Consider the following 12,600-nt stretch of genomic DNA (forward strand, 5'->3'; position numbering starts at 1 on the left):
CATTATGGGAGGTCCCTTTGTCATATACACAGCTCATCATACTATTGATTAAACACATTCAAATTATCTGAAGACACCACACACTCTTGGGCAATGCATTCTAATCATTCAACTTAGTCAATTGTCTTGGAACCCTCTCCAACATCTCATCATTCTTTAACTGAATATTCCCATTCAAATCTTCCCCAGTATCATTAATATACAGGTTAAACAGCAATTGCCCTAAAACAGACACCTGAGATCACTAGTGACTTTCCGTTTCTGGGATATTACTCCCCCATACAAAACTTGCTAATTAATTAAAATTATAATAACAGAATTAACTCGCATAAAATATCATTAGTAGAATTTTCGCCTGAGTATCACAGGCATCTTCAGTACATGTATAAAGCTAATTAAACAATAAATGACAATTCCAAAAGGCGGCACCTAAGTAGCTAATGTAAGATCACTAAAAAAGGTCAATAAATTTTCTAACTTATTTAAAAAAAAAAGATAAATAAATAAATTACACACACACACACACACGTTAGATTAATATATAATATTAAAATTATCATGATTAATATATAATCATGATAATTTTAATTATAATATATATAATTAAAAAAGTTAGGAAAGATTAGATGATTTATAAAGTACTATCTCCCACAAAGGGGATAGATGTAGATCATCGGATCTGTTTAAGTTAGGAGAGTGAAGTAAAGTTTCGTGTTTCTCTATAAAGCCGCTCCACGAGGAACCAACTTTTGTGAAGGACTCTTGTCTTGATTCAATGAACTCTATATCTAGTGTTGATGGCATGTTCTGCAAGTCCAGACTGTTCAGGTTCAAGGTATTGAATATAAGATTGGTGTTCTTCTAGCCGAATAAAAGCAGATCTTCGTGTTTGTCCAAAATAAGATAACCCACAAGAGCAAGGAATCTGGTAGACACCTGGATAACTGAGATGTGGAAGCTTGTCCTTTGGAGAAGCGACAAAGGTGGAGATTTTTCTGATTGGTCGAAAAGTGTACATATATATATATATATATATATATATATATATATATATATATACTTTATTTATATATATATTTACCCACCTTTACAATGAGTTGCCCTGATGTTGTACCATCTTTAGACTTGAACTATGTTTCAGGCACAAACTTAATTGTTTGCATACTTGGGATTAGGAGTTAAATAACCAAGCTTATAAAATTACTTGGTAACCCTACTATACAGTATCCCCAAGTTAAAAAATTAATTACAGATATATATATATATATATATATATATATATATATATAAAATTTATTTATCTTTTTTTTTTAAATAAGTTAGGAAATTTATTGATCTTTTTAAGTTATCTTACATTAGCTACTTAGGTGGCACCTTTTGGAATTGTCAGTTATTGTTTAATTAGCTTTATACATGTACTGAAGATGCCTATGATACTCAGGCGAAAATTATACCAATAAATAATATTTTACGTGAGTTAATTCCATTATTATAATTTTAATTAATATGTCTACTCACGGTATTTCCTTACTGAAACATAAAACTCGTAATACCTATCAGACAGCCAATTTCCAATCTAATGCACTAGTCTAATATCCAATCCATCTGCTCTAGTTTGATTATCATGTATCTATCATGTGGTAAACTGGTAAATTATCAAAAGTGTCTGCAAAATCTAAGTATACCACTGTATCTACCTCCCTCATCCAATGTAGCTGTCACCTTATTGTAATAAGTAAGTAGATTACTAAAACACAACCTTCCTTTATCAAATCTGTGTTCTATCAAAGGTTGGTCGATTGGTAGAGCCTCTAAAGTTAAGTTAAAAAGTTAAGCAAGCTTGAGCACGGTTAGTAGTTGGAAGGGGTGTAATTCAATGCTGTTGGCACAATCTCCCTCTATGAGTCTTTGGACTCCGTGGAGGTGTCAAATAATAATAATAATAATATCACTGTTGTCAACCAATTTTGCATCTGGTTTTCACTAGCCTCTCTAACACTTTATCCACAACCACTGACAAAGACTGGCCTATAATTTGATGCTCAAGTTCTGTCACCTCCCTTATGATGTAGTACAATCTCCCCTTCCTTCTACTCCTTTGGAAATTGATCCAATGTAAGATTAATATTAAACAAATATGCCAAAGCAGATGTCAACTCCCTGGCATTTTCTTTCAAAATACATGGTGACATATCATCAAGTTATTAACATTAAGTTTTTTTCAATTCCCCTTATAACTTTTGCTCACTCACAGTCAATCACACCTCATCATCCACTGCTCTCATACTCTCCATAATTTCACATTCACAAGGATGAAAGAGCTTTATGAACTGCTCTTTAAATATCTCAACTATAACCTGTGCAGCAGGTGTACCTATACCATTTTCTTCAATCAATGTCATCCTACCATAATCATTCTTTTTTTTTTTTGGCTAGCTACATATCGAATAAATTCCCTAGAGTATTTTTTTTTTAGTTTCATTAAATATTAATGAAACTGTTGCTCATACTGCACTTCTGTTACTCTTACCAACTGAGTTACTCTCCTTGCCTGTTCTTTGTACTCCTCATGATTATTACCACTCAACTTACGTTATCTCCATAATGACTTCATTCTCTGCATTGCACGCGTAATCTCTTCACTTAGATTACTTTGATTTTTGTATTGGGGATATTTCTTCTTACTTACTATCATATTACTTTTTTTTTTTTTTTTTTAAATGCAAAGCAACTTGCAAGTCATCATCTTCTTTTAGAAAAAACAATACAGTATCATCTGCATAACGAAAATTATTTACATTTCTTCATTCCATTTTTACTCATCCATTTCTATACATTCAAAAAAATTTGTTGACTGTAGAGATCGAACGCAAGATGAGAAAGCACACTACCCTGCTTAATTTTTTTTTTTTTTTTTTTAAAGGTTATCTGACAGAGTACAAGCTACAGAGGATGGGAACAGATAGCATATATTTTAGGTAGATCAGAAATTGGCTTTCTGAATGATAATAGCAGTTTGTGCATGATGGAGCAGTATCTCAAAAAAGAAAGGTAACCAGTGGAGTGACCCAGGGTTCTGTTCTTGGGTCCCTGCTGTTTAATTTGTTTGTAAACAATATATCACGTAGACTGACTGGGGGATCTTCAGTTATTTGGTGATGATGCAAAGTTGGGAAGAATTATAAGTAGCACTACTGATGCTGAATACCTTCAGGTAGATTTGAATAGACTTGTTACTTATACAAAAGAGTGGGGTTGTAGTTTTAATAACAATAAGTGCAAGGTGTTGCATTTTGGAGTGCAGAAATATAAGGCTGTGTACTATATCAACGTTGTCATACTGCAGGAAGTGGATGAGATTAGAGATTTGGAAGTGATGGTTGACACTAATTTTAGAAAGCATATTTGCTAGTGTTGCAAAGGTTGCATATCGCAGTGCTGCTATAATAAGAAGTACTCTAACATGCAAGGATAAGGAAGTGGTTGTACCACTATATAAGACATTGGTCAGACCACACTTCGACTATTCTCGTAGACAGGCTTATACGTTGGTTATGCATTATTAAATCACTTAAGGAATTGAACAACGTAGATATAAATAAAAATTAAATTACACTTTAATAAATATTTCCGATATTTCAGCAATCTTCAAAAGGAACTTAAAAAAACAGGCATTTGCATGTAGGTACTACAACACAGTGACTGAGAATGAAGAGATGAAGCTATTGTTCTCCTAAAAGTTCTGATGGTGCCCTCTAATGGGCTAAGTAGGTGTTCTTGGCCATTGGGCTGAAGGTCTGCTGATGTAAGCCTCCCAAATTTGGGGCAGTCGCATACATCCAAATTTGTTGAGGTTTGGAGAGTTTCTTAGGGCTGAGGCTGATTCCATAAATAGTCTTTCGAATTTGTATTTGCTATGGTGTATTACTGTAGCTTTCTTCCACCGTATTCTGTGGCGTGTATCTACAGCATGGTCTGCAAGACCAGAATGGCTGTACTTGTGAAAACGGATGTAGTCCTTATGTTCAGAAATTCTGATATTCGCTGTCCTGCTTGTTTGGCCAAAGTAAGACAGTTTACAGCTGCAAGGGACCTGGTATACATCAGGTAGGTCTAGGGGAAGTGGTTGGTCTTTAGTGGAGCGGATAAGGGATGCCAATTTTCTGTATGGCCTGTAACAGGAGGTCAGGTCATGTTTTTTTAAGATTTTGGTAATTTTTTCCGAGGTGCCTCGGATGTAGGGAATGGTTATGGATTTAGAGAGTAATCCTTGTTGTGGAGAGGGGGGGAGGGGGGGCTGTGGTTTGTAGGTTTTAATATTTTTTGGATTTTTTCTAAATCACATCCTTAGCCATTGGCTGAGGATGTGATTTAGTTCAGTGTTTAGGGCCATGTCGTTAGAACAAATTAGTTTAGCCCTGTTGTATAGTGTTTTCACCACTCCATATTGTTGTGGGGAGGGGGGATTGTTGGTGAATGTATCTGCCTGTATGGGTGGGTTTTCTATAAACTGAGAAAACCAAGGTTCCATCAGGCTGGCGGGTGACTAGTGTGTCTAGGAAAGGGAGGCTGTTGTTTTCCTCTTTTTCCAGGGTGAACTTGATTCTGGGGTGTTGGTTGTTTAAGTGTGTTAAGAAGGAGAGGAGTGTTTCAGAGCCATGTGGCCAAATTGTGAACACATCATCAACGTAGCGAAGCCATATGGTTGGTTTTAGTGGGGAAGAGGCTAAGGCATTTTCTTCAAAGGTCTCCATAAAGAAATTGGCCAAGGGTGGGGAGAGTGGTGAACCCATGGCTGTCCCCTCTATTTGTTTGTAGAATTTTCCCTGCCAAACGAAATAGCCTGAGTTCATTGTGAACTGAAATAGGGCTGAGATATTGGGAGAAATTTTAGCTTGGATTAGCTCTAAAGTTTCCTTGAGTGGGACATTTGTGAATAAGGAGGAGAGGTCAAAGCTGACCATTATGTCAATATGTTGAAGTATAAGGTTTTCTATGCTGGCTTTTGAAGTGGGCTGAGTTTTTTTATGTGTGGTGGTGTTTTGCCAGTATAGTGTGTGAGCTCTTTGGCCAAATGTTTAGCTAATTTGTATGTGGGGGAATCAATGCCATCCACTATGGGACATAATGGCACATTTTCTTTATGTATTTTTGGGAGTCCGTAAATATGGGGAGGGGGGGGTATAGAGTTAAATGGCTTTAATCTGTTGGTAACTTCTACAGTCCAAGAAGTGACTTTCTTAAGGAGAACAATAGCTTCATCTCTTCATTCTCAGTTACTGTGTTTTTGCGCCTACGTGCACGTGCCTTTTTTTTTGTAAAAGCATTCATTGAACAACTCCACTATGTCCCTTTGTATCAGTCACTCTATTCTCATTTTTATCTAACAATGTCATTCTTCCACAATCTTTCTCCTCCTACTGGCCACATAGCAAAAAAATTCCTTAGGAATTTTTTTTTTTGATCTCAGGGCCAATCTTTTTTCATATTCCAGTTTTGCCTTCCTTACCATGTTAGTCACTACCCTGGCCTGAGACTTATATTCTACATACATCTGCTCCGCCCCCCCATCTCTTCCATAACCTCTTTTTTACCTGCAGTTCCCATTTGATATTGTCTGTCATCCACTTTACACCAAATTGTGTTCTCTTCTTCACTCACAGTATACAGCTTGCTACTGCTGTTATTAAATATTTCTTCACAAGTTCCCAGCACTAATGATATCTCACCCTTCCAATTCCTTCCTCCATGGAAATGTCCAGAGTTGATATCTAAGACTATTATAATCACCTGCCTTATAATTCCACAAACATTCCTTTCTCTTTGATACTCCTGCACGTCTAAAATTCCAAGTTCAAAACCACATGGTCACTCTCTCCAACTGGGGACAGAGATGCCATCTCAGTGATAATCAGCTCTTCTGATGCTATGACCAAATCTAAAACTCTTGAAACTCCTGTTCCTTCCACTACAGTTGCCTAAGATATTTGTCCCTCAAGAATTCCAGAAATTCCATTCCATTATTACTACATGCAGTTTCCTCTTCACAATTTATACCGTAGTTAAAATCTCCCATCACAATCATTCTTCTTGCATTTGCAGTAAAAATTTAGGCTCAACTGCCTAAATATTTACTGCTCTTCACCCACTATGCTCTCTGGCTTGTAACAACACCCCACTAAATATCCTGTCATGCCCACCTCTACCTCACACCATATGTTTTCAAAGCCATTAGTGCCACTGTCCTCCAAATCCTCCTATTCCAGTTTTGCCTTCCTTCAGAGAGGACATAAGTCATCGCTTCTCATAAGCAATACTCCACCACCACCACCACTATGTTTCCCTTTCCTATCCTGTTGAAAAATGCTATACTCTGCTACTTCTATTCCTGTCAATATATCATCTTCTGTCAACCGCATCTCAAAGATCCCAATAATCTTTGAACAGGCTGATTCTATCAGCGCCACCAATTCAGCTCTTTTATTCCAGATACTCCTGGAATTAGTATAAAGAATCAAGCTATTGTCAATGTTCTCTATCTATCATTATCCCCTTCAGACTCCACTGGGTTCAGCATCACCCGATGTAATCCCCCTTCTTAAGCACCTATTCTCACAAGAGGCCACCCCTGCTACCATCTGCCCTGATAATTCTATTTTCCCTGCATTGACACACTGACTTGTTCAGAGAACAGCATTCTCTCCAGATGCCTATGTCCTTCCTCATTCAAATGCAAGCTACCTCTCGCATACAGTTCCTTTCTGTCCTCAAATGCCCATCAAGCATCCACATATTGCAAGCCTCTGTTTCAATACATTCTGGCTATTATACTATTTATTATTGATGCTCTTTTCCACAGCTCTGCATTATCATACCTGGACAACACACACACTATCTTCCCTCTCTCTCTCTCTCTCAGTCTTCTTCTGTACAACTTCAAGCATGAACCTCAGATCTCCTGCCACCCGATTCACACTGCCTTTCAAGTCATTCATGCCCACCATCACAATCATCTCATCCACCCTTTCATCTCACTTTATTGCCATAGTCACACTATCGTTTCTCCAGGCAAACACTCCTCAGGCATTCTATCTTACACACCAAGAATCATAGAGTCTCCATACATCACACCTCTTTCCATTCTGTTTCTTCCTTGCTCACCTGCATCCCTCATTCTCTCTCTCTCTCTCTTTCTTCTAACACTTTCTTTCTTTGTTCCCCTACTTACCTGTTTTCCTGTCATCTCTTTGTCCCTGGTTCCAGCATTCTTGCATTTTTCTCATTTTCTCTCTTTTACTGGTTCTCCTATTCTCTCTTCTTCTATCATTCCCATAACTCTCTCTCACTCCTACTCTGAATCGCTTTGCATTCATAGTTTCCAGTTGCTTAATCTCTTCTTTCAAGCTTCTCAACTCATTCCTGATGCGCATCTCTCTCTCTCTCTCTCTGCAAGCTATCCATCTTGCTTGCCACTCATCCTGCCAATTAACACAATCTTCGAAAACTTCATAATGTTTCAAACTTACTATACTCCCTCCTTTTATTTTTTCATTCACACTCTGTTCATTATCCTCACCCTTGATCGTGCTACTTGTCTCTCTCTCGGTCAGTGTTCTCCCATTTCTGATGTAACAATGCCGAGGTCTGTCATATTAATGTCTAAATCACAACAAAGTTCTTCCTATGTTCTACATTTTCTGAATATATGCTCTCCCCAATCTCTCACCTACCACATATCTAACTGTGGGGATGCAAACATCATATACCACAAAATCCCATAGTATGCTGTGTAAAATGTAGTCCTTAAATGGGGAGGGGGGGGTACTTGGCGATAAGCAATTAACAAACTGAGTTGTGGCTGCTGCCATTATTCAAACACTGCACAAAGAACTATTACCAACTATATACTGAAATATATTTTTAAGTGAAAATTCCCCAACTGCAAATTACCCACAGAATATATGTTGTTTGTAGCTTCAATTCTCCTAATTTAAAGTAAAAAAAAACTCTAATAAAAATAACGAAAACTGATCTCGTTTTTTTTTTCTTTTCGCTGCTACCTCTTAACATATCCAACTCTAACCTCACCATTTGCTCAATTTATAACTTGTTATTTTATTTGTTTATTTTATTAAATTGTTAAAAAAAATTATAATTTGTTGTCCTAGTAATAGCTGACTATTATTGACTTACTAAACAATTAATATTGCATTGCAGTTTTCTATTCTGTTACACTCTTTTCAAACTGAGAATGTCAACGAAATACGAGTCGAAATTTTATTATGATAGATTATTATTATTATTTTTTTTTTTTATACATAAAGTGTCCTCAATAGCATTATTTGTTCATACTTGTCTACTACATTCCAGTTCTCAAGTAAAAGTTTATGATCAGAGTTACTTACTGAAAGGAGACCCTATATCTATTATTTTTGAAGAAAGTTGGTCAAGAAAATGTCCATGGTATTGTAATAATGATGAGCATCATTGTCTGGTATTCTGATTGGTAGATGGATGATTTGTGTTAGATCATTTCTAACAGGAAAGATTCAGCTTTTCTTCTGGCTGTGAAGTTTGAGAAGAAAGGCCAGTCTAGAAAACAATGAAGTCTCAAAAGAAGATGATCTCACTGTTTGGGTAATTAAAGTTTTATTCTGATAATAGTGGTGATCAGAATTAGGAAAGTAGTAAAGGCAGCAAATGAAAGCAAAGTATGACAAGGAAATTTTGAGTCACAGCACATGATAAAGAGGAGATTTCTAAGTTTTATAATCTCTGACAAGAAATGTCAGATCGAATAAATGCTCATATATATCACTCTTCTTACATAAGCAATAGTGAAGAACGTGATTTGGATAAATGAGGTGAACAGTAGTTGTTGAGGCTTGGAGTTCTGTGAAATAGAAAAGATCAGGTTTTGATGTACAGAAGAGGTGTGGTGCACATCATTTCTGGATTAAATGTGCAATTTTTTTGTTGCATTTTTGATATTTTTGTCTTTGTTTTTATTATTTGATTTCATATTTATTCTTTTCCTTTAGCATTTCTTCAAAGTTTGAAGTCAGTTATGGCCTCTCAAACACAAAAATGACAGTCAATACCTGAAACCAACTAGATGAATGTAGTGCTTGAAAAAAGGCTAGGAAACTCAACAGTATATACTGTTTACTATGCAGCATGCACTGTTCACTTCATCTGTATACAACAAAATCATCAACACAGCCAATTAATATTAGTAACTGAATAACACAAATATGATTTCACTCTCACTCCATGCATAGTGAAATCATATTTACATAGCTTAATTTTTCTCCTTTATAGTTTCATCTCACAAAACATGCAAACCAGGCAGAACACACACTTTACAAACCAACCAATCATTTTGTCACATTTTTTAAAAAATATATTTTTATTGTATTCATTTTTAACATATATATTTAGATTAGACACAAAGATGTATATTAGACACAAACATATGACAATGCCAATACATTTATTAAAGTAGTTATAATTATACATTCTATTTTAGAAAGATATCCTCTAGTTCTTATGGTTAAAGGGCAGGAAAATGAAATATCAAAAATATGTAAAATATGACAAAATATAATTTGGAATTTTTATGCAATTATCAGTGCTAAATATGACTATTCTTTTTACAGTATACTGGTATTGCAGCCTTTGTTGTTTCAGCTATAAATCCAAAACAACCAACCAATCATTTTCTCACATTTTTTAAAAAATATATTTTTATTGTATTCATTTTTAATATATATATTTAGATTAGACACAAAGATGTATATTAGACAGAAACATATGACAATGCCAATACATTTATTAAAGTAGTTATAATTATACATAATATTTTAGAAAGATATCCTATAGTTCTTATGGTTAAAGGGCAGGTAAATGAAATATCAAAAATATGTAAAATATGACAAAATATAATTTGGAATTTTTATGCAAATTATCAGTGCTAAATATGACTATTATTTTTATCATTACTGAAGTTTACTTACAGAAAATCTTATTAAAATATTGGCCCCAGCTCCTTCTCCTAATGTTACCACATACTTGATGCTAGTAGATAACAAAATATGAATTTAATTCATGCAATCTTTTTTTAATTCATTTAAACGTATTAAATACATATAAATAAATCACCAGATAGTACCTTAAAATCTTTAAATGAATAAAAATGTTAAGTAAAACATCTATTTTTCATAAATTAATGCAATTATCAGGATCAGGTTAATGGACTGGATTGGTAACTGGCTTTCTCATTGATGGTAGACATATATGGGGGAGCAGCATCAGGGAGTATAAAGTTACAAGTGGAGTTCTGCAGATTCAGTGTGGGGACCATTACCTTTTAATCTTTATGTCAATAATACCATCACATATTACATAATGTGAACAACTGAATATATCTACAGCAGAGATATATTCAGTTGTTCACAGATGATGTGAAGCTTGGGAGAGTTATTAGTAATAGTTCTCATGCTTTGGTTCTTCGAGAGAATTTGAATAAACTGGAAAGGTGGATAAATGAATGGGGATATTAAGTTAAATGGAACTAAATGTAAGGTTTTAAAATTTGGAGATCCACAGATGGGATGCTTCATGCTCACATGGTGGAGGAAGGAAGGGATTTCGGGGTGATTGTAGATAGAAATTTGAAGTTCAGAGAATATATTGCAAAGATTGTGACATCTCAGGGAAGTGCTGCAATACTGAGGAGGAGGACATTAACCATGAGGGATAAAAGTGTAGTGAATTTAAAGGGGTATGAATTAACCTTGGACAGGGTGCAGAGACGGATAACAAAAATGATATCAGGACTGAGGGCATGCAGACTGCAGAATTTGGTGGACAGAAGACAAATGGAGGGGGGGCGAATTTCACAGACATTTCAGCTGTTGAAGGATTGTTATCGTATTAACACTGAGGAGATATTTCTGGAAGTTACTGAAGGAAGTAATGAGTAAAAGGATAAGAAGTAAGTTTTTGCATGGAGAGTGGCAGGAGCATGGAATACACTACCAGAGAGAGAGAGAGGGAGAGAGAGTAGAGTGGCAGAATGTGGATGACTTTGACTGGTACAACAGACTTTGTACTAACCTCAAAGGATGAGTCTTGTGACTTCATGGAAATCAAGAAAAGAATAATAATAATACTGGTTGAGGTCTAAAGTGTGCCATGCTGTTAAAGCTGACTCCAGAAATAGTTCTCTAAGACTTGTAATAACAAGTATGTAGCATTGTGGTTTCCTTCAATTAAATCCTGCACAAAAGAGGATATCCAACACAATATGCCAGTCTTGCTATAATCATGGTAGTGTAAGTGTACATATTTATGTATTCTTTGTGTTTTTCATGATGTTAACAGGTCTTCTTATTTGCTAATGGAAGACCAAGTTGTAGGCTGACAAGACAAGGTACACTCCCATATGTGCCAAAGAATGATGCATATCCTCAGGAAAATGGATAGAGTTGCTAGGGTGAATGAATAAATCTGCTAATGCCTTTTATTCCCAGAGGGAGTAGGCATAGCCATTTTAGTCCTTTCCAACTTTTGGAACCTGAGGGATTATCAAGTCAAACCTAGTTTGAGGTAACATTTAATAGTAGTGTGAATATATATTGAATATTTTAGCCATATTTCCATGTATAATATATATGATACAAAGGATGGGAATTTGCTGTAATCTTGTATATTAAGGGGTTAGAGGAGAATGCAGAATTGTACCCATTATAGAATGGTTGAGGTGGACAGCTCAAGAAGTATGCCATTAATAATTGAGTTCTGTGACAAAATCTGTGTCACTGAAATAAACAGCTATGGTCCTATATACCATGCATTACGGAATATTGTATTGTTAGATAGGTGATGGAGTAACTGTTCATGTAGAATGTGGAATTTATATACAGAAAGAGATAAACCATTTGAAATATGTATCTAGGAAAGGGTACACAGTTATTATTATTATTTTTTTTAATTTTGATCTGATGAAGCTTTCTATATACCCTAAAATAAGCATCTGGTGAACTAATGTCTTCCTCCTCATCATCAAATTCCTGACATGAACCCTCAAGGGGTGCATACAGGATATGACAGTACTACACGAAAATTTTCCATCATTACTGATCCTATCTACAATTTTCCTGTGAAACAATCTGTTACCTGTCAAGACTCCGGCATTATCAGATCTTACATGTCTATCTTCTAAGGCACTTTTTACCGTATAAATCCACTTATATCTTGGTCGTCCTCTGGGTCTTTTTCCTGCCAATCTGGCAGAGAACACTTGTTTTGCTAATCCTTCCTCTCCCATTCTGTTTAAGTGACCATACCACCTGAGATTAGCTCTGCTAAAACATTCCTGGATGCTAACAATCTCAAGTTCTTTCCTAATATCCTTGTATTTAGTATGATATTGCCATTGGTGCCATCTGTTCATGCCCCTGATCTTTCTCGGGACTCTCATAACTGCAGTCTCTAGTCTTTGGTCAAGTGTTTTACTTATAACACAGCTCTCAGATTCGTAAGTTAAAAATGGTTTGAACACTGTCTTGTATACAGCTAATTTACTGTTATGACTAA

General features: G+C 35.6%; 1 protein-coding gene across 1 annotated transcript in view; it reads right to left on the bottom strand.

Moving 5' to 3' along the window:
* Positions 1–12,600, bottom strand: part of LOC150100952 (uncharacterized protein ZK1073.1-like) — a 355,092-nt gene that overhangs the window by 164,738 nt on the left and 177,754 nt on the right. The window contains exon 6 of the mRNA XM_090401442.1: positions 10,017–10,077. Coding sequence (XP_090257568.1) covers positions 10,017–10,077 — 61 coding nt within the window. The remainder of the gene's footprint in view (positions 1–10,016; positions 10,078–12,600) is intronic.

The sequence above is a fragment of the Typopeltis vanoorti genome, chromosome 12, assembly GCF_054136105.1.
Source record: "Typopeltis vanoorti isolate ZY-2024b chromosome 12, IOZ_Tvanoo_1.0, whole genome shotgun sequence".
NCBI classification, from domain to species: domain Eukaryota; kingdom Metazoa; phylum Arthropoda; class Arachnida; order Uropygi; family Thelyphonidae; genus Typopeltis; species Typopeltis vanoorti.